Source organism: Spodoptera frugiperda, chromosome 8, assembly GCF_023101765.2.
Source record: "Spodoptera frugiperda isolate SF20-4 chromosome 8, AGI-APGP_CSIRO_Sfru_2.0, whole genome shotgun sequence".
NCBI classification, from domain to species: domain Eukaryota; kingdom Metazoa; phylum Arthropoda; class Insecta; order Lepidoptera; family Noctuidae; genus Spodoptera; species Spodoptera frugiperda.
The window spans coordinates 2,396,816-2,418,627 of NC_064219.1; the positions used below are offsets into that span (position 1 = coordinate 2,396,816).

The 21,812-nt window shown below is 36.8% G+C and overlaps 3 protein-coding genes across 4 annotated transcripts; 2 read left to right on the forward strand and 1 right to left on the reverse strand.

Annotated features, from left to right (window-relative positions):
* Position 1: 1 nt before the first annotated feature.
* Positions 2 to 2,326, reverse strand: LOC118275539 (UPF0692 protein CG33108). The gene is made up of 2 exons (XM_035593542.2): positions 1,440 to 2,326; positions 2 to 1,008 (listed from the first exon to the last, which is right to left on the reverse strand). Exons 1-2 carry the CDS (start codon positions 1,928 to 1,930, stop codon positions 687 to 689), a joined length of 813 nt encoding a protein of 270 aa, XP_035449435.2. The 5' UTR covers positions 1,931 to 2,326; the 3' UTR covers positions 2 to 686.
* A 156-nt stretch (positions 2,327 to 2,482) lies between these two features.
* LOC118275538 (neutral and basic amino acid transport protein rBAT) lies at positions 2,483 to 20,879 on the forward strand. Of its 2 annotated transcripts, none has more exons than XM_050695477.1 (12): positions 2,483 to 2,725; positions 9,825 to 10,015; positions 13,087 to 13,262; positions 14,314 to 14,508; positions 14,863 to 15,016; positions 15,775 to 15,944; positions 16,454 to 16,656; positions 17,445 to 17,617; positions 18,133 to 18,246; positions 19,207 to 19,328; positions 19,899 to 20,039; positions 20,647 to 20,879. In XM_050695477.1, the coding sequence occupies exons 1-12, from the start codon at positions 2,626 to 2,628 to the stop codon at positions 20,744 to 20,746; spliced, it is 1,839 nt and encodes a 612-aa protein (XP_050551434.1). In that variant the 5' UTR covers positions 2,483 to 2,625; the 3' UTR covers positions 20,747 to 20,879. The 2 variants fall into 2 exon arrangements, with proteins under 2 accessions (XP_050551434.1, XP_050551435.1); XM_050695478.1 differs by lacking the exon at positions 2,483 to 2,725 and adding an exon at positions 8,877 to 9,022.
* LOC118275541 (uncharacterized) lies at positions 2,734 to 4,634 on the forward strand. Its single transcript, XM_035593544.2, has 2 exons — positions 2,734 to 3,374; positions 3,610 to 4,634. Exons 1-2 carry the CDS (start codon positions 3,368 to 3,370, stop codon positions 4,302 to 4,304), a joined length of 702 nt encoding a protein of 233 aa, XP_035449437.1. The 5' UTR covers positions 2,734 to 3,367; the 3' UTR covers positions 4,305 to 4,634.
* Positions 20,880 to 21,812: the final 933 nt, after the last annotated feature.

Genomic DNA, 21,812 nt, shown 5'->3' on the forward strand with positions numbered 1-21,812 from the left:
GTTTCTTTTTTAATAAATTAATTTATTTGATTTATTAACAATTTGTTTAAATCAACAATAGTTTAGACGTAAATAAATAAATACGACATAATAATGTCCTTTTGGTAACTACACAATTTTTATTAATACATATTAATATGTATACCTAATCACATATATTATGTTTTTATAGATCACACACTTGTAACAGTACAACAATCCCTTGAACAAATATACAACAGAATAATAATAAAATATCAAAATTATAAATAATTAACTTAAATAAAATGAGTGGACATTCACCATCAAAGCTTCCATTAGGCCGTAGTAGACTCATAGTTGTCATAATATGACTTAATATTAATTATAAATTACTTAAAAGATATTGTTGTCAAAAGAAAAGCTTTTTTGAAGATACAAGACTGAATTAAAAGTAACAAAATTATTATTGCATAGAAAAGTCTTAATTAAACACCCTGTGTCGCAGGTGCTAAATAGAATTGAGTATTTCAATAAAATTAAATTGCAAATCCTCTGCTAACATACACTGGTGACTGACACAGAATTGAAATATTTAATTATATTAAATCTTGCATTTAGTATCCAGGTGTAGATTTTGTGCAATAAGAATCTTTTATTATGGATGTGATCAAGAAAATAGTCAGGAAGGAGACATGCTTCAAACATTTGTGCTTATTCTAACATATTTAGTAACCTTCAAATATTAAAAATTGGTCCCTCAATCCATTCTCCCCTCCTATACCGCCCTCAGGGAGGACATAGACTAAGCCATCAGCCCCCTTTTTGGGGGAAAACTCGTAAAGATTATTGTTACTCTGTGCAAGATCATATAAGTTCCAGGCTGATAGATATTTGGATTTGCCATGTCTGCATAGTACATAGATATTTTTCTGATCACTGATGTAGTCTTCTCCAGGGTGGTTTACGATGATAATGCCGCATACTATCGCCCAATGAGCTGTGTGACCATTCTTTAGACATGGTGAGTGATTGCAGTCAGCGTCATATCTGGTTTTAGAGTTAAAGAGAATGTGATTATGCACAATGAAATATAATCTTATCAAAATTATATCAAGTACAATGGTGCACCTTTATAAATTGTCAGAAATATCACATTGAAGTTAAACAATAAAATTAACTTTAATATGTTTTCTGACTACTTCAAAGTTTGCCAAAAAGAAGAAACATCATAGATAAGTAGGCAACCCCAAGGCCTAAATAAGAATCCAGAGCTGCAGCGGATTTACCGGGGCTCTAGCTCAAAAAGTAGGAGTAGGAACAGGGTGGTTTTTAGTAGGAGTCTGACACTCATTGGATGATTTTCCCCCTTGAAAAAAGGCCTAAATAAGACTGCTTTATAAAGTAGAATAAGAAATTAATGTCATAATATTGTGCAATAAATATTGAAAATTAATGTATAACATTTGTAAAAAGGATACGGAACTAAAAGAACAGCACCATTGAGAAGTCTCTCTATAGTCTCCGAGCTATACAGACCACCCTTATTTAATGTACAGGAAACTCCCTCTATTTCTGCTAAACTGAACGCTTTCTCAGTCAGTTTCACCATATTCTTGCAGCTGAACATCTCTCCGTTACTTGTATAACCTTCTAATTTCGCGATACTTAACAGTTCGTCCGGTGATGCCTCTCCATTCACTGCCATTGACAAAGCAACTAAGCCACAAGTCGGACCTATCTGCATTATAGACTCAAAATATCTATACTTATACGCGAAAGGTGGTTTCTCATAACAGATCCTGTTTTTAAAACAAGCTTCTCTCAATTCCGGGTGCTCAGAGGCCCAAGTACATATTTCTGGATCAAAGCTCGGTTCGTTTATTTGCCCATTTTTCTGCACATTTGTCGGAGAATTGATGTTGGGTAGTGTTGGTGGTGGAGGCGGGGGTGGTATTGTACACATTTTCATAAAATTATATCATCTATCTAATAAAATAATGTAAATTATTGAAACTTATATAACAATAACAAAAATAAAGAGTAATAAACTTCTTCAACTCAACATCACTGATTTATGTACATCATTATTGTAAAAAAATATAATCTTATTGTACATTTTCTTATTATTTTTGGGAATTGACAATTAAGTTTTCATTATTTTCTTTTATTTATATTTTTACAGCTGATATTTTGGCTGGTTTTGACTTTTAGATTTTTTGACTACTTTGACAGTGACAGTAACATAGATGACGAAGAGGCTGAATGAAAATGAACCTAGAATTTTGAAAGGCGTTTCTTTTGTATTTTTTACAACTTAATGTTGATTTATCGTTGATCTTGCCCTAGTTTCAGTAAAATTATTTCAATTCAAATTTGAATGGGATGGATAATCCAACCTGGATTGAACATACTAGCATAGAGCACAATAATATGAACGAGTATACTCGTTCAACTTGAGGGCGTGGTAACGTTCTTTGCTCCTTTCCATTCAATTTATATCGTTCTTTCATTCGTGTCCTATATAAAATTATTCTGACAGCTGTTCAAGTAGCGCGAGCTCGGAAACGCATTGTGATAGTTATTAATTTTAATTGTAATTTGAAAGGGAAAGGGTCTGCTTCTTGGTATTCTGGAACCGGTTGGGCGAGTCCCTCGTAATTCATCATGTCGGAGTCGCGGAAAAACCATCTGTCTATAGATGGAGCGCAGGTGAAAGAAGATGAACACGTCGCATCTTACAAGCCTATCCCCGAGTCTGATGGAGGTATTTTCTTTGTTTTAACTTTATACTCTTGTAATATCAATATTGAAGTATGTTTCATACATAAGGGGATCTTGTCATAAGATTTGAACTGGTTTTAGTAAAGTTTAGACCTCATTTCATCATGTCGTCATTTTCATTATTCAAGTTCTTATTTAAATACGATTTAAACGTAAAGCCTTGATTGCTGTTTCCGTTATCAATTTTATCATGTCATGACGTTATCAATGAAAGGTAAAGATAACAAGGTCGACAGCAAACGTCAAAGCCAAAATGTTATCCGACAAAAATGGAAAGTTCACAAGCGAGCTTTTTTCTGCAAATTGTAAAATGTATGCTTACTATTTTATGACAGTTTAAGTTATGAGGCTGTTATTTTAATCATGCTCACCGTAATAGTAGGAGCTAACTGTGATTTTATGATATTTGTATTTTATGAACAACTTAATATTTTATACGAAGGTGACTTTTTGATTCGGTCGGGTTATAAAGCGCTTTATTCGCCGCGGCAGTCAGCGCCATTTTGTTCTCGTCCGCTGAATGATGCAAGATACAAGTTTGTTTGCAATATTTGAACGTTAATTTGTATCAAGGATTGCCTTAAACAGGAAAAACTCGAAATATTTTGAAGAAGACATCAAGAAAATGAGTGGTAAACATATTTTTTTACTTATTTCTTTGAACTCAGACAAGTAGTATCCCAATCTATTGAAGTAGATGAGAAACTTCCTGCAAATTCAATTCACTTGCAAAGGACCTCTATTTGAATGACCCGCTTGTTGTAAATTGGTTAACTAACTCCAATTTATGTCTGAGAATCGAATGCTTGTTCAATCAGTCACTTGTTTGTTAGATAGGAAGACTATCACACGAAACTTTATTTTCAGCTGAACCTGTTGAGTATTTGGAAACTGAGGAGGTTTATATGCAGTTAAACCAAAATGAAATAATGGAAACAGAGCCAGCAGACGATATAGATGATCACTGGGAACACAACAGCATTAAAATGCTTTTAAATCTCTATCTACAGAATGTTGACAAGTTCCGTAGCCCTAAAGTTAAGAAAAAGAATGTATGGATAGACATAGCCAATGCAGTTGGTAAGGGCCCAGACTGCTGTGACAAGAAATTTCGAAATTTGAAACAGACATATATTAGATTACTCAAGAAAAGGAATAGAAATGAGGTGGTTGTAGTAAAATGGCCTTATTTTGAAGTTTTTGAGAAGATATATAATGTGAACGGTGAATACCAGCCAGAGATACAGCAGAGGATACAAGAGGCGAGCACAGAGAGTGTAACCAAAGCTTTATTGTCTATAGCCGAGCCCTCAACTTATGAGCAGGACATTCAAGAAAATGGGGAGTCATCAAATGGACAGAGTGAAGAGTCTAAAAGGAAATTAAATAGAAGAAGATATGCAGACTTCAGGAAAATTACGTTAGAAATGAGAAATAGACAGAAGACAGTAGAAGAGAAGTTAGATAGACTAATAAATATAGTGCAAGAATCTAATAGTATACAGCGGGAAAGAAATAGGCTGTTCCAACAATTCCTTGACAATTTACATCAAAATACTTAGAAATTAAGTCAGAATGAATGACCAAGTGTGACTCCTGAGGATGAGGTCATGGATTTTATTCTCAGGTCATGGACAAAGAATATTTGGGGCTTTGACTAAAAAAGGCCAATAGTCAGAAAAGGCCTTGGGTCTGAATTTGTGCCCAATGCATGTATTTGAAAGCATTAACCTTGCGATCTATCTAATGGGTTTAATGCTGAACTGGAAAAGTGTGATGTTATGATATAATTTCTTATAATGATGCCATTGTACATATTATATTATAATATTTTAAACTTATGATTGTTCAAAATTTGTTTATGAAATAATAAATGATTTTTAATAAGTAAATAGTCTACAACAACTTGGATCTCCACCTCTTTAATTCTAAAATTATTTTAGGTACAAATTAGATTTACAATATAATAGAAGTGATGATGAAGTATGAAAATTAAAATCTATTTACTTCACCGGAAAGGTAATGAAAAAACGTTGAACACATATTTTTTATTTTGCTGTAAAAGATTATATTACTTAGATAAAACTAATGAAAGTTTAGGAATGGGGGCAAATACCTACGTCATTTATACTGAAAGTGGTGTTACGCGACATTTAAAATCAATATGAATATAGTCGAAAGTATTTGTTTACCTAATAAAATAAAAAATATGTGTCTAATGTTCTAGAGCACTCTACAAGATGGATATTAAAGTAAAAATTTATCATCTACCATATTGGTGAATTGTGGATGTTTCTGATTTCACATCTGCCTAGTCTTTAGGTAATACCTGTTGTGATGTTACATGATGATTCTGAAATTGTTATATTAAGTAGTGCCAGAGTGTCTAAGTCAATGGTGTTTTATTTACTCAGTATAGCATAATTATTAATTTTTGACTGTGAATTGTTTTATGGAAATAAATTTTATAATGAAATCATTCACTGGACTTTACATATTTTATTTATAGAGTCAGGGAATACCATTTTTCAAGTTTAGCAACTTATTTTCCTGTTCGTGTTTATTTAGTTTAGAGTATTTGTGTATGGTACGGGTAAATCTCTATAGTTCTGACTAACACAAGTTACACATTTATCCTGGAATTCTTCACAAATGTGGTTTACAATTCTTATTTTATAAATGTGGAGAAGGAAATTTGTTTTAAATATTCAATTTTAAATAGTAATTCGCATTGACTTGTTCCGACCATTTTTTGAGGCAGGAAAATTATCTTATGACTCCCTTCGTTCCTACTCCTGCTTTTCGACCGGAGCCCTGTATAGCTCCATCACTCTTGCACTGCTCTTATTTTATAAAGTGATCGACCATTCTGTCACGATTGTAATAGCAGACTAAGGCCCCTGGTAACCCGCTAGGCAGTCCGCAGCTCCGCATTAAACAATGTATACGGCCAGAATTGCTCGCGACCTTGGCAAGATAGTAACTGTCCAGAGGTATAATTTGGCGAGTAGGTAGACAACTTGAAGTATGTTGTAGGTAGTAAAAAAGTAAAATTGGTAATACATACTGTCGCACCTAAACTGCTACTTAGTCCAATTTTGATGAAATTCAGCACAGATAGAAACCCTGGAATTCTTGGAGATAGCAATAAAGAAAGTTGACGATATAATACACAGGATCCAACTAGTTACTAATAAAATAATGGAAGCAAACTAATACACATTAATTTATAAGTCATTAATATATTTTACGATTTCAGTTTTACGCTTATCATACCTAAGCGTGAAACTAAAGTCACGCTTATGACATAAGCGCTTACGCTTATGATATAAGCGTGACAATCAATATCAATACTAATAAATATAAACATAAAAAAATATTATCGAACTACGCGACAACAATTAAACAATAGTTCAGGAAAAAAAAATTCTGTTATTTATTTAGCAAGAAATAATAGATATAGGAACACAGAACTTACCATTTGCGGCAGTTATGATTCTTAGAAAAATCCTGTGTCGCTAGTCCTTGTAAACATGATCTTTATATTGCCACTACCACAATCAAGCCCGTCATGTCACTGGCTTTCAGGCAATACCGCGATCCTATTGAAGTGTTTTAATTGACACTCCTATATTACTGTTAAATCGACTATTGTTCTATTAAAGTGCATTTTTAGTGCGTTCCAGGCCAGTGGATTAAGTAGGTGAGTTCAGAATAAATGGTTGTTGATTTATGGAGTTAAGATTTTGTCTCTTTAAAAAGTACGAAATGATGAACTAGCCTCTTCATAAAAAAATGATTCGAAAATAATAATAAAAAAAATACCTTACATGTTTGCTCATACCTAATGGCATTTTTTTCTGAATCTGTAGCGGGGCAAAATAGGTAACCAACAATAGCAAACCATCGAGTTTGATCTTCAGCTCTTTGCTTCTAACAATTGCTGCCAGCTATCCTGCAGATATTATCACTGCACATAGTAACTTCACTTGGAATTTCACTCCACTTTCCATTGCCTTATTGGGCTTAATTTTAAACTACTAATGATAGAATTAACTTCAGAGTTTTCTACAGCCCATAGCCCTTCCTTAGTAACTAGGTTACTAATACATATCTATGGCCCTAACCGGGATGACGTGCCCCTCCCCACCACACAATCTGCACAACTAATTGCCCTGTCACATCTGTAACCCAAGGCCAATTCAATTTGCAACTTGAAATCGGAAGTTTATTCAGCAATCTATATAACAAACAAGTCGTGCTTGTTATGAAGAGAGGCCTCTTGCTGAATTAGGACTATTATGAGGATATAGGCTAAAAATAAGTTGAACAATAGTCTTTTCAGAGCGTAAAATTTATCTGCACAAGTTTCTGGTAGTACTACATAAGAAGAATAGGAATTCCGTTACTTTCAAACGTAAAAAAGTTAATATAAAAAATAATACCGTCCGAAGCTCGCTCCTAAGAAAACCATCTGATTTTGTCTTACTACTCCCAAGTGTTTCAGTTTAAATCCACACTGTTTTTAGTTAGTAATTTAGTAAAATATCGTCTAAACATTGCGGACTATTTGTCACTCGCACTTAACGGGTTAAATTCCCGAAGGATAATATCGTTTGGCAAAGACGCAATTCTCTAGATTGCTCAGTCACTTTGTGAAATTAGGTTACTCACGGCAAATAGACCGAGTAAATGTTGGATAGCAATTTCGTAAAGAGTGCCAAGTGTTCCCCTAATCTAACGTTAGAATTCAAGAGGTGGAATCGTTAGAAACTCGTCACCATCTAGTGCTTATAGTGGGAATAAAATATCTAGAGGTTATTTGGGAAATATAAAAACCTATCTTCGCATGGCGTGGTGATGTGGGTGATCCAATAGTGTTGACATCCATACGTAAAAACATCTGTAAGACCTAGAGATCTTTGTTCCAATTTCTAATAAAACGTTTTAATACCAGGGCTCGTGCTTTGATAAAAATCTGTATATTTGGTGACATTTCAACAAAGTACAGACATCTTAATCACCTCTTTGGACATTAACAAATCGACAATTTGAAATTAGGAGAGGTCTGAGATAATTAGTAAGTTATATTTGTTTGTTTTCAAACTATTTATAGGATAAATAATAAACTATGTAATTAACTTAATCATCGTACTAAGCGTTTAGAAAGGGTCTGCTTTAGTCCTTATCGGTTTAAGTCGTTCACAAATGAGTTTGTTTGTCCATTTAGTACGGTGCCATTATTCCATTAGGTGTAAAGTGAGACAGTTTACCTAGTTTACAGCTAGTGGTCGAGTGATCTTGGAGCGGATTGTGCGTGGGTCTTGATATTGTGTAATTTTTTCGTGAATACTACTGGTTTCTTCAGTAAATGTGGTACATATTGGAGATCTGGAAAGTTGTTTATTTGTGTGCGAAATAGTTTCAACAAGTAAGTGCAGTCTTTGTGTTTCTTATCCGTGTACTAAAGGTCTTCGACCTACAATGCGAGTCTGCCAAAATGTACACCTACATAAAATACTGAACATAACATTCGCATTCTTCATCTCAGAATGCAGTCGTCAACTACTTCGGCCAATATTTTTTGTTAGCCCAAAACCAGCCTCATTGCATTGCTAACTTCCAAAAGCAGGTTCCAATACAAAAAGCTTGCGCCCGCTGAGTTTTGGGAACCGATTTCATCTCGCAACGACTGTTCTTGGTCCCTATAATTTTTAAATTCTTCACGTTACATGTACTTGTGTGAGTACCCATACTTTATATAAGGGCCCTGCACTTCCGTACGATAGTAGTCGTATTTTTCCATTGGAGGGCTCAGCATCGAAGTTTTAAGAAAGTGAGTGTTCGAACTTTCATTAGAAAGCTGTTAAAATGTATTGATGTGTTCGCGGTGAAAATTGTTTATAACATGTTTGGTTTTGTACTTATTCTTGCCCGTAAAACGTCCGCTAGCTGCGTGCGAATTTGTATTTAAATAATAATAATGGTCATTGTGACCCTGTGCGAAAAAGGGTTCTTACAATAATATCAGGGGTGCGACCACGTTGACCTCATTGTTCCACGTGGGGATTCAGAAGTTTGTATCGGGGTGACATTTTTAGCTCAACAAGGACGGTAGAGACGAGAATAGATGGTATCTATTCCAGAATTTAATACCGCTATACGGCAGCCCGCGAGCTGGATCGTTAGTGGGGTAACGTGCTCCGTACGGGTAGGAACAATTCTGACGTAACATGGGCCGGGTTTTGCAATGATTTTCTCCTGATTTTAAAGTGTTGCGGTACGTTAACCTTGGTGAAGTATTTGTGTCATTTCAGTGCGATTCGTGCGTTGTGTACTTGTGCCAAAATTAGGTGAATTCGGCTGAAGCATGGTTGTATTAATGTGCGTGCAGATATTATGAAGCTATCCAGAAATCTTGTCTCAATTATATCATTTTGATTATGTATAAACTTGTAGAAAAATCTTGAACCATTTTTCGTTCGTAATTGATGGATGTCTGGATGGTTTGATAGTGTTTTTTATCACATTTTAAAAGTGGTCGTGGGATGTATTGTCATAGTCTAGGGTTAGGCTGCGGTTAACTTGTTATACCTACATACTTATCTACATTCGTATTGCGGACGCGTGGTCATGCGACATACCAGTTGCCTAGCGGTTTATTAGGTAGTCTGTCTGCATAGCTGAAGAAAGGTCCCATGGTATACATACGTAGTGACAATTTTGTGCCACCAATTAATTACCAATAATCACCAATTAATTACTTGGCCAGAATATCGACTCAGTATGATGTTTGTCTAGTATTAAAAAAGGCAAAGCTACCGATAGTTCATTGCGATGAGTAGCATAGTTGATGGATATTTTTCTTCTGTTGTTAGAAGTTATAACATTTTGGCTTTGAGGTTTGGATGTTTGATTTTACATAGTTGACACCATTTTATTAGACTCCAGGATTGAGTATTCATTACAGGATAGAGTTAGTTTATAATGTACTTTCTACCGGTAGAATTTTGATCCCATCTTTTAAGGAAGGTGTGAATCTTCCTTTAAGAACTAAGAGTAACAGGCACATTTTCTTCTAGACTTCCGGACATCAAAATCAAATCTCTCCAAGTCCAAGGAGAAGCTCTCTCCTGACGGCGCGGAGGAGAAGCTGCTGCCCAAGGAGGTTGAGGCCAAGATAGTGACCAGGGTCGACATGGCCGACGCCAAGTATGTGGTGGAAGACCACAGGAACGGAGACGCTAAGATCGAGCTTGATGCTAACAAACGGGTAAGTGGATTTATTACTTGCAGTTCTGGTCATGTTGTCACACGTTTTATTTTTTAAAGAATGATAGGTAATGGAAGGTGAATGGTATGCTTTTTTTAGATGTGGTTGATGAGTACATTTCGTCACTTCTGAGTTGTAGAGATGTTTAATCTAAAACTCAAACTCAAAATATTTATTTGCATGTTAAGGTATTACACAGGTCTTAATTTAAATATTATGTACAGCTTAACGGCCTTTTTCAGGCGTTGCAAATTTGAGGGCTATCATTAACTTATATTCTATAGAAGTGTGGATTACTTACAACTTATTACCACAAAACAATGGTTTATTAAGTACTTATAAATGAGTAATGCAGTTACTACAGAAAACAGGAAAACTCATTGGCAAAAACGAAAAATAAAACATTAGTCAATGGAATGAAATGTCAATGTGACACGTAATTTGTTTGTAAATTATTTTGTTGTGGATTCACAGTATTTTACGGAAAGTAAAGTAATATATACCTATAACAATTACACATAACACTTGTTATGCAACGGCTGCCGACTGGGGGACCGAATATCAGGCAACGACGTAACAATGTCCAAAACCAAAAGGCTAAGTGATGACATTTCTTGTTATTTATTTTTTTATAATAGAGTTTTTTATAATTGTTCTCTACTCCAGTCTGATGAAGAATCTGCAGATGATGCGGTTCGTATTTTGGAAATTGAACATTTTCTATTGGTCAATTCAAAAATGTAAATTGACCAAATTAGCCTACTTGAGGGACCTGGAGCTGCGGACTGGCTGCTGGTTACCGGGGCTCCGGCTCGAAAAGCAGGAGTAGGAACGGGGTGGTTTTTAGTCAGTAAGAGTCTGACACTACCTCTCGCATCGCACAAGGCGGGAGAAGTCAATGGACGATTTTCCCCCCACAAAAGAAGCCTACTTGAGGGACTTCAGTCGATCGACTGACTGGCTGACTGATGATTTTGAAAGATATGATGATCTCAAGTTTGCGGAAGACAATATTTTATTAGTACGATAATATCTGTGTTGTTATTTGGGTTAAAAAACAGTTTGCAATATTTAATAGTTTATTTATAAATCAACAAAACATCGCTCTATCCATCTACCTCGTTCGTACTACTTTAGTCTTTTATCATACGACTTAATATGCATAAAAACGAAACACAAACAGTCCATTGAACCGATCTACATAATACAATTATCCAATTTAATAATGTTCATTGAAGTGCAATGAACAGCGACTATAGACCGACCTAGATCTGTTTAACTAGACAGACAGTTTTAATAGAGCTAAGGCAAGTAGTCGATAGTAATAATTGCTGAATTATTCAATTTAAAGGTTCTACTTAAATATCGTGCTATCTCTGTCTTTTATAAAGAATTTATAGTGACAGAACTAGTCTTGAGAGCGTCTTAATTGAGTGATGTTTGTTTATTTGCCCATAAGTATTATAGTGGGAAGATTCATTAGTTTTGCAGCTGTCTTGCAAGATAATGAAACGAGAATGGAATGTATAAAAGGAATGAGTTCGCTGTTTCTCTCATATTTAATTTAATGGAAATGTCATGTTCTCATATAAATCTTTATGAAATGAGATGTAGTCTCTTTTTTATTAAATTCGAAATGTCTTTATCGAATTGAAATACGTTTCTGAAAAAGAATGAGTCGGTATCTACGTTTGCAACCTATTAGAAAAGTGGGGAACATCATCCATTGACTTCTCCCGCCTTGGGCGAGGCGAGTCAGACTCTTACTGACTAAAAACCACCCCGTTCCTACTTCTGCTTTTCGAGCCGGAGCGGTAACCGGCTAGGCAGTCCGCAGCTCCGGAGGCATGTGGCTAGCAACGGGTTTCGGGGTTCGGTCGGGCAAAGTAATTGTAATTTTGGAACACTTAATTCTTAGAATCTAGATCAGACCAATCTAGTTGTCGCTCAAACACATAAGAAGACACGTGTCATCTAAATTGGAATGCTGACATGATAATATTGAAATATGTACTAGATATTATTTCAGTGAAGTACATACCTACCTGTCAGACTTCTTTATTAGATTTTGAACTTTATTATTTTGATGTAAAGTCGAAAATCGAATGAAGAAATGGTATAGGTTGATATGCTGGTCACTGTACTATGTTACTGGCACGTGTAGGTATTCCTAGATGTATCGGTAATGCGATAAACTCAGCTTCGTGATTGCTATGTTGCGGACTTGCAATTAATCACGTTCTGGTATAATTATGTCATTGTATGAGACTGCTCTTATTATGCATTTGTAAATGTAATGATACTCAATATTATTAGTTGTTACAGCTATTACCTACATTTTGATTAGGATCTATTATGATTACATAACCAAGCTAACTCTCTTCTCTAACACTTGACGTTTCAAAAGTACCTATTTATGGTTTAATTGGAATAAATAATTTGACTTTGACTATGACTTTGAACTGGCCGTAAATGCAATTGATATCCAGAATGTGCAAATTGTTTTCGAAAATTCTTGTATGTCACGAAGTCTGAAAGTGTGCCTAGCAATAGGTTCACCCCCTATTTTATAGTACTCTTGACAAAACTGGTGAACATTGAGTTTTCATTCGTAGCTCTGTCTGTCGAACACTTTTAGGGGAACAAAAGTCATTAGGTTACTGCTTTTGTTCGCCTGAAAGTGTTCTAACGTAGTAGTATAAGGCTAACGAGACCTACTGACGAGACGTTAGCTGAGCTGATTGTAAACTGACACATGCATACTGCCATCTGAACAGGTCCGCTCATACTGTTGTGGTTCTTTCCTCTAAAGACCACTACAGAACCAACTTGCACGGTTCTCTCACATTATCCTCTATTTCATTGTCTGGACTTTTAAAGAGACTGACCTCTGAGTTTGTTTCGGCATTTCTTCTCAGAGTAGTCAGATAGGAAATGCCGGCCTCATCTAGCTATTTGAAATATTGACGTGTAAAAGTGTTATTTTATGACCTATTTACAGAAATAAATATCATTTATCATTAACTATTGCTAACTAATGATCGTATTTAAAACAACAACTTTAATTACAGCAATTCTCTGGGCTGACCAAGGAGGAACTGCTCAAGTACGCGGACGACCCGTTCTGGGTGAACCTGCGATGGGCGATGTTCATCCTGTTCTGGGCGCTGTGGCTGGCCATGCTCGCCGGAGCCATCACCATCATCGTCAGGGCACCTAAGTGCGCTGCTCCTGAACCTAAGACTTGGTATGTTTAGAAAAAGTCATCTAAAAAAGAAAATTGTAAACCGTAAGACCGTAGTTGTTACCAAAGAGTCCACGTTACAAATAATGTTAAAGCAATGTGTTAAGGTCGGTTATTTACTTCGGTCGATGAAAAGTTGTTTAGATAGCAAGTAAAGTAGAATAATGATAATGCTAATTAAGGTCTTAATGCTAATACATCGATTTTTGAGGGGTGAAATCATCTAATGGCTTCTCCCGCCTTGGGTAAGACGAGAGAGGACTATTAGATTCTTATTGACTAAAAGCCACCCCGTTCCTACTCCTGCTCTTCGAGCGAAGCCCCGATAACTCGCTAGGTAGTCCACAGCTCGGAGATATTACCGTGATATGTGTACTTAGAGACAGTCACTACAAGTTTTATTTCCTCAATAAATATAATTTATCAGTATCTTTACGATTGACCTACGTTGTAGTTATAAGTAGCACAAATAAATCAATAATACGTCCTCTGATAGTGACCGCGATCAGAGCTTGAATTATTAATCAAGTATCGACATAATGCACTACTGTGTTGCGGTTTATTCACATTCCCTTTGGCCTAGTAACGTTTTAAAATCAATGGTATTATTGATTTTCTTGTAGGCTCTAAGATTATACATCAGCTATTAGACTGATCAAATATTTTGCTATGTCATGTTATTCAAAACTTCATGTTGACTAGCTGGCCCGACAAACTGCGCCTCCCAACATTTTTAAACGCTACCTTTACTTGCACAAATAATTCTAGACTAAAATCTGCTAAATCGGTCTAGCAGTACTCGAGTTTTAGCGAGATTAACAGCAATTGATTTTCATACATATAGATTACCTACAATGATACAGTGTACCACATTAGAATCAATCCCAAGATTAGGATCTTTAACTACAGCTTTAACATATTTTTAAGGGATGTTTGACCGTGACACTTAGGTAACACCTAGACTATACTACTCTCTATCTATACATATGATGGTTCGTCATTATTTCCTGGTTTAGCACGCAGATTGGGCTTTAACAATATTACTTATTCCTAGGTTCGAAAAAGGCCTCCTGGTAGACATGGAAGAATCCCCGTACGCTGAAGTTGAGGATGACTTGCAGCTGCTGGAACACTTCAAAGTACAAGGAGTGTTCGTGGATGTCCCTACATATGATATCCTGGATGAGAATCCCAGTGCGCTGGACACCTTCAAGCGGTTCGTCAGCATGGCCAAGAGTCGTGGTATCAAGTGAGTGTTATTTTTATATAATCTAGTCCTTTTTTGTGAGTTTAGGAACTTTACGATGAGGATTTCGGTTTTATATTTTATATCGCAAGGAAATGTTAGGTATTTCAGGAACCGAATTAAAATTAGTCAACATTAAACATGAACGATACGATTGATGGTTCACATAATTTTTTGTTGCGATAATTTGCCGATGTTTAAATTGTAAAGTTGTTGATTGTTGTTGTAAAAATCCAACAAATTAAAAATCATAATCTCTAAGCCTTTCTCTCACACTTAAACTCACATAACTTACATTTCTATACTTACTTCTGAATCTAAACTATATTCCTGCTAACCCATAAATCGTTATTACAGAGTAATCGTGGACCTGATCCCCAACTACGTGCCGCTCACACACATGTGGTTCCGTATGAGCGAGAACAAGACGGAGGGCTACGACAACTACTTCGTGTGGAAGGAGGGCAACTCTTTCGACGACGCCGGCAACAGGATCCCGCCTAATAACTGGGTAAGTCCTCAAACTTCTCAACTTTGTATAGCGTTTGTATTCTTGACTAGCTACTTCCGCGCGGTTTCACCCGCTCTGCTTGGCTCCTATTAGTCATAGCGTGATGTTTTATAGCCTATATATAACCTTCCTCGATAAATGCACTATCTGACACAAAAATAATTATTCAAATCGGACCAGTAGTTCCGGAGATTAGCGCGTTCAAACAAACAAACAAACTCTTCAGCTTTATAATATTAGTATAAGATGATGCGAAAACGATGTATGTAATTAGGAATTGCAATCCGGTATGATTTTGTTGCTTACCGGATCCGAAAATATCACCCGATCCGGTAGCCGGTCTTAATCCTAAGATCCTTAGATATAATATATTAGCATTTATATCGTTAATAAACATCACTATCGATCTAATGAGAAATCTAACCTAATATGGTTTAGCTCTTTATGATCTCATCTATAGTCTACTTCTAGAAAAAAAAGCCTATACTTAAATTATATTGAGTTAAGTTTTATATAAGTTGTATATATTAAATTTTATGCTATCGGCTTACTCACGTAACGGTTTGACGAGAAACTCGACTAGTTTCAAGCCATGCTAGAGGCTTATATTCATGAGCAGTATTCCGCGACACACATGCTATTGTTGTAGCAGTGTGACAATCGCCGCGTCGTGTGTCGTTTCTCCTGAGTAAGCCGATAACATAATAATTAATTTAGTATGTCTCACGAAAGTTATAATAAAGTTCGATATACTTTAGGTATCGACTCTGAACGAGTCAGCGTGGACGTGGAGCGACCAGCGCAAGGCTTACTACCTGCACCAGTACGACGCCTCGCTGCCAGACCTGAACTTCAACAATGATGAGGTGGTCAAGGAGTTTGACAATGTTTTGAAGCAATGGATGAAGGCCGGAGCTGCTGGAGTCAGGTGGGTCGTGTTTTAGATGTGTTTGCTAATGTTTTTGTAACGAATTCGGTAACTGTTTTGTTGAGCTGGCAAAGTCGAAAGTATTTTTATATTTTAGACTTTCCTTATGGTAATAAGAAGCATGGAGACTAGAATTTGAGTCCATCGACGTTAGCCTTGCTCTTTTCATAACAGATGAAAACTGATTGTTACATTTTATATGTGTATCTGTTTTTCCCTTTCGAGAAATGGGAGGCGTGATTAGACATCGAAAGAATTTATTTTAAACTTATTAGTTTCCACTTTTATACTCAAGACAAGGCTCATTATGTTGTATTATACCGCATAACTTAATCAACATATTATTGCCACACTTAGTCTTTTTTCCCTGTCTTTGGCATTTTCTTCGATACAAAATCGTTACCAAGAAATGGTTTAAGTAATCATTCAATGTCTCTAAAGATAATAAGTTCGAGTTTCAACACGTATATAAGGAACATGCCATATTAACCCACTCTCCTATCATCCAGGCTAAACAAAGTCCGCCAGTTACTAGTAAACACAACGATGAAGGATGAGCAGCCTCTGACGGGCCGCGGCAGCGACCTGGCGGCCGACCACACGTACTACTCGTACTGGCGACACACGCAGACCACTGACCAGCCCAAACTGATGGAGCTGCTGCAGCGGTGGGCCAAGGTCGTTGATGACGCTAGCGAGGCGCCTGGCACTGGTGAGTGGGGGTTTCATGGTTTTTTGGTATAGGCGACCCACGTCATAGGTGAAAATCTTAGTGTGGGGCCACAATATTAAACAAAAACTTTAAAGCCATAGTGACTTGATTCCTCAAAAGATTTTACACCAAGTTGTTTGTTGTACCGTTTTCGGGTGTTTGTCATTTATCTATATATTAATACGTGATGCAAAAACTTTGGACCGCTTTTTACGAAAATTGCGCGGACGTAGGAGCATAAAATTTGGTACACTTATAGTTTATGTGTAGGAGAAGTGCAGCACGCTAATATTTTTCAAAAATCATGCTTATAAAGTACATTAAATCAATAAATAAAACATTACACACACATGCATAGTATCTGATCGTATTTGACAATACGTCAAAATTATCGATTTTGACATTGCGATGATATTCTCACGTCTCATATGAAAAGAGTTTTATAAAAGAGTTTGAGTTAAATAAAAATTATCCTTCAACGTACGTTAAGTGGTATTGTAAATTAAATCATATATGGTCGAATTTCGGCCACTAGGCGACCACTAGTCTTATTAGTTTGCTGTGAGATATTTAAAAATGATAATGGACATTCTCAATAATGTTCAACTTGAATAAATAGACATTGCAATGTAACCTCATATCTTGGATTGATTTCACTGAACTTTACGTATTAAACAGTGAGGAAACGTTTATTCCTCTTAACATAGGCAAATACATGAGATAATTTACCAAATAAATTGCATCATTTCTTAGCAGACTATTTAATTTTATCTTCCCTATTATTCCAGGCTCATCAGTATTCACAGTGAACGAGGAAGGTGGTCGTGCGGAGCTGTTCCTCTTGCACAAGAACATGACGTACCTCCGGCCGCTGGTGTCCAAGCCGCTGGCCATCCAGGAGGACGTCACCGCCACCGCCGCTGACATCAACGAGCGGCTCGGCAAGTGGCCTGCTTTGAACGTAAGTGCAAATCGTTGTTTGAAATGTTTGAAGAGAGAAAGTCCGTATTAATAACAATCGCAATATGTAATCTTCCGATTACGATAGATTTTATAGTTAAAAAAATTTTGCTTTGAACGTGAGTACAAATCATTGTTTGAAATGTTTGAAGAAAAAAAGCTCATATTGATAACGATGGAGATCGTAAGATTATCTATGTAGTACAGAATATGACAGATATTAAAAAAAAAATGTTTATTTCATCAACTATAATCTACATAAAGAATAACTTACGAACAACCTTTTCAGCTAGGGTATCCTTGCGGTAAGCAGTCGTTCTTTACTAAAGATATATACTGAACATTTTAGTTTACAAACAAAAACTCGATAAGTTTGAAAGATTTGTTGTATGGAGTTTTTGCTAAAAACAGAGGTGACATCAAAGATTTTGGTTTAATATAGGTTATTTAAGTCGATTATTCGACCTTACTGTATTCATAGCATTAATTTTAATTTTCATCTATTTTTTTACACAGTTGAGGACATTCCCCGACTCACAGCCAGAGCTGGTAGCCTTCGAGCTGCTGCTGCCAGCGTCTCCCATCCTCAACCCTCACCAGTTGGAGAAGGAGGACAATGAAACTACTACCGTAAGTTCTTACGTTTACATAACATAAACATTAACATAACAGTGTAATAAAATTACAATGACTGCCTCGTTGGTCGAGTGGTCGCAAGTGCGACTGCCGAACAAGGGGTCTCGGGTTCGATTCTCGGGTCGGGCAAAGTATTACTGGGCTTTTTCGGATTTTTGAAAATTTCTCGGTAGTAGCACGGAGTCTGGAATTGTGTCCAGGATATGGCAATAGGCTCACCCCCTATTACATGGGACTTATAACACAAATGGTGAAAAGTGGTTGTATAGTGGCATTACGTGTCGTAATGTGCACCTCTGCCTACCCCTTCGGGGATAAAAGGCGTGATGTTGCGTGTGTGTGTAATAAAATAAAATTACATTGTGTACTCAAAGTAAAGAATTCTTATATTGGTTGATTTGTGTAATGACCTGTATGTAGGTCGCATTATCAGTTCATACATACATACTTATTGCCCGAATACTGAAATGCTACTCAATTTTAAGTTGTATTTAAATATCGTGCTATCTCTGTCATTTTATAAAGAATTGATAGGGACAGAACTAGTTTTGAGAGCGTCTTTTTAAGTAAGTAAGTAAGTAAGTAAGTAAGAGAGTATTCGGACATAATGCCTGCCTATGTTCCATTAGGGTAGGCCGACAATGGAACGGCAAATGACACGATTGGAGAAGTTTATAATACCCATATTTACAATGGTGTACTAATTATTTAATTTCTAAGACTGCACGGTTGGCGCGATGGCTGGGCAACTGACTGCCGCGCAACGGGTAGCGGGTTCGATTCCCGCACGGAGCAACTCTTTGTGTGATCCACAAATTGTTATTTCGTGTCTGGGTGTCATGTGCATGTGAACTTTTATGTTTGTAAACGCACCCACGACACAGGAGAAAATTCTAGTGTGGGGCAACGTTTTTAAAAAAGAAAAAAAAAATCTCCATGTGTTTGTACTTGCAGAGCGAGTCGCTGGCGCACTTCGTGTCGATGCGCGACGACGCCAGCATCCAGCACGGCCACTACGTGGTGGCGGGCGTCCCGGCCAGGAACTCCTCCACCAACACACTGCTCGCTGTGGCTAGGTATGTTCGCGTATAACTATTTTAGGGAACAGAGAGTAAAGTTCCCTAAGAAAAGGAGGCACACATGTAAACTTCTTATGTGCGATGCAGGATATTTGTGACGTCATCCGTTGATTTGCTCGTCGATAGTCTATGTGCGACTTCTGTCATCTGTCATTTGTCAGAGTGTCGCCACACTATGTAACTCAGATCATCGACATAATCAGCTGCAAGATCGTCAGGGTCCGTAACTGGAACACTAGCCTCCATATCAGCCGATTGAAATTATAAAAATGGTGACTTGAATTATTGTTTACGATATGGATACAATCTTATGCTTCGTAACACTTTAAACGCCACGGGGGTCACCGGTGTCCGACGTTGGCGAAGGATTTGCTTTCAACAGTTTTATATTGGCAGTCAAAAACTTAATAATATTTTAGTTGAGGTTTTCGTTTTCAAAATTCGTAGTTGTTATCGCGCAGTAGAGTTGTGGAGTCCAAAAAAGGTCTAACTATAACTTTATGGACTCCTAGCAACCATCACTGCTTAACCTAATCCTCGCATTAATCAATTTGTTATCTTGTGCAGGTGGAAGACCGGCCACACAGGTTACGTGGCGCTGTTCAACCCGACAGAGGACGACCAGCGCGCCAACCTGACTGCAGTGTCGTCCATACCCGACACTCTCACTCCTCACTTCATGTCACATGCCGTCAGGCATTACACCAAGTAAGTAACACATGATTATAATATATATTATGAAGGACATAATAATACATTTTTACTAATAAAACTACTTTTTTACTACTTTTTATTTATTTGATAGCAATCAACATATTACTTCTATAAAAATAATATAAATATTATTTCAATAATCTTGCAAGCATTTTTACTGTTCTTATTATAGTTCGTCAGTGTGAAAACCCGAATTGTGATTCACTGTATACATGCGCTGAAGGACATAAATGCAAGACGAGATTTCACTAAATATTAATAAAACCTTCTTCCTTGTTTCAGTCTAAGCTGCACAACGCAGAACCGGCGGACAATTTGTTGGTGCCGCCCAAGTCCTCCGTGGTGTTCTCGTATAGCCCAGTGACTTCAAGAGCCGAGATATTTAAACAATATAATGGAATAAATAAACACCAACATTGCACCAAAATTTTGCGATCACGCTTCGCTAGTTGTACTAATGAGGGGCCATTACTTTTGCATTTGCTGTTATTGTGTAAATTCAGTAGCAAAAATAGAATTTGAATGCATACACTACATAAATGTCAAGTTTTATTTTACCATCAGAAAGTAACCCTTAATTTATTCTCCTTTCTTGTTTCAGTTATTCCCTGCACAACGCAGAACCGGCGGACAACTTGTTGGTGCCGCCCAAGTCCTCCGTGGTGTTCTCGTACGTGCCCAGGACATCGGCCGAGAATTAAACAAATATAATGGAATAAAACCAATATTCACCAAAATTTTGATCACGCTTCCCCGTTGTACATGAGGGGCCATTAATTTTGCATTTACGTTTTTAAAAGACAGTAGCAAAATATAGAATTTGAAGCATACCTACTTTGTCGTTTTATTTTATCATAAGAGTGACGCTTTTTGTACCGTGGTTATACCCCGATTTTAACACATTTAACATTAAAAACTCTCGCTCTCCCATGTGAATAGTAACTCTCGTTATCCTAAAAATATAAAAAAATTGCCGGTAAGCTAGCTGACGGATCACCTGATGGCTAGCAATCACCGTCGTCCATTGACACCCGAAACATCAGAAGCGTTACAAGCGCCTTGAGACAAAAAGGAACGAACTGGAGTCTGGTTCCGTCCAAACTCAGGCAAGGTCGTCATCGGTCACCCCATCAAGTATCAAGACATCCTGGTATTTATATTGCTTGCGCAATGCCTTTTTAACCGACTTGAGATGGCTTGTGTGGTAGGTCGCTAGGTGCCTTGGGCATTTGCTTGTCGGATACCGTTGACGAGATGTCGCTTTCAAAAATAGCTCTAAAATTACTACTCACAGAAAATTCATCTTTAAAATATGTCAGTTCACAGCCTTATCCGTCATTTTGGGTTCATGATATAAATAGGTAAATCACGGTCAAGTCATGGGGAGTTCAATGTTCTATATAAACAATTGCGTAATTTTGACGATAAATTTTATGAATATTACGTATAACCAGAAAAACATTTGATCTACTTCTCAGTAAAGTTAAAGGAAAACTAACTCATTTAGATACTCATCTTAGAAAAAGTCTCTTCCCATAGTTTCTTTAAGATTACTACATTTTTATGGAGTTCATGAGCTGGATTCCACAAAGGTTCTCTTTTAAAAACTGCAGCAATCAATATTTCATCCATTGTTTTCTTCTAACCTGCCAAGCGGCTTGCAACAAAAAACCAACACGTTTGTTTACATGGATGCACGCCAAGCGACTAGCTAGGCGCCAAGCACGCAGTGCGGCCGGTCGCGTTCATTTTAGAACGTTCGTTTTA

Bases quoted from the DNA above. Each gene is read 5' to 3' on its own strand.
- LOC118275539 (XM_035593542.2), bottom strand. From the start codon at position 1,930: ATGAAAATGTGTACAATACCACCCCCGCCTCCACCACCAACACTACCC. The intron at 1,009-1,439 runs GTATCCTTTTTA...CTCTAAAACCAG, and splicing joins GGTGCTGTTCTTTTAGTTCC to ATATGACGCTGACTGCAATC.
- LOC118275538 (XM_050695477.1), top strand. From the start codon at position 2,626: ATGTCGGAGTCGCGGAAAAACCATCTGTCTATAGATGGAGCGCAGGTG. The intron at 10,016-13,086 runs GTAAGTGGATTT...CTTTAATTACAG, and splicing joins AGCTTGATGCTAACAAACGG to CAATTCTCTGGGCTGACCAA. The intron at 16,657-17,444 runs GTGAGTGGGGGT...CTATTATTCCAG, and splicing joins TAGCGAGGCGCCTGGCACTG to GCTCATCAGTATTCACAGTG.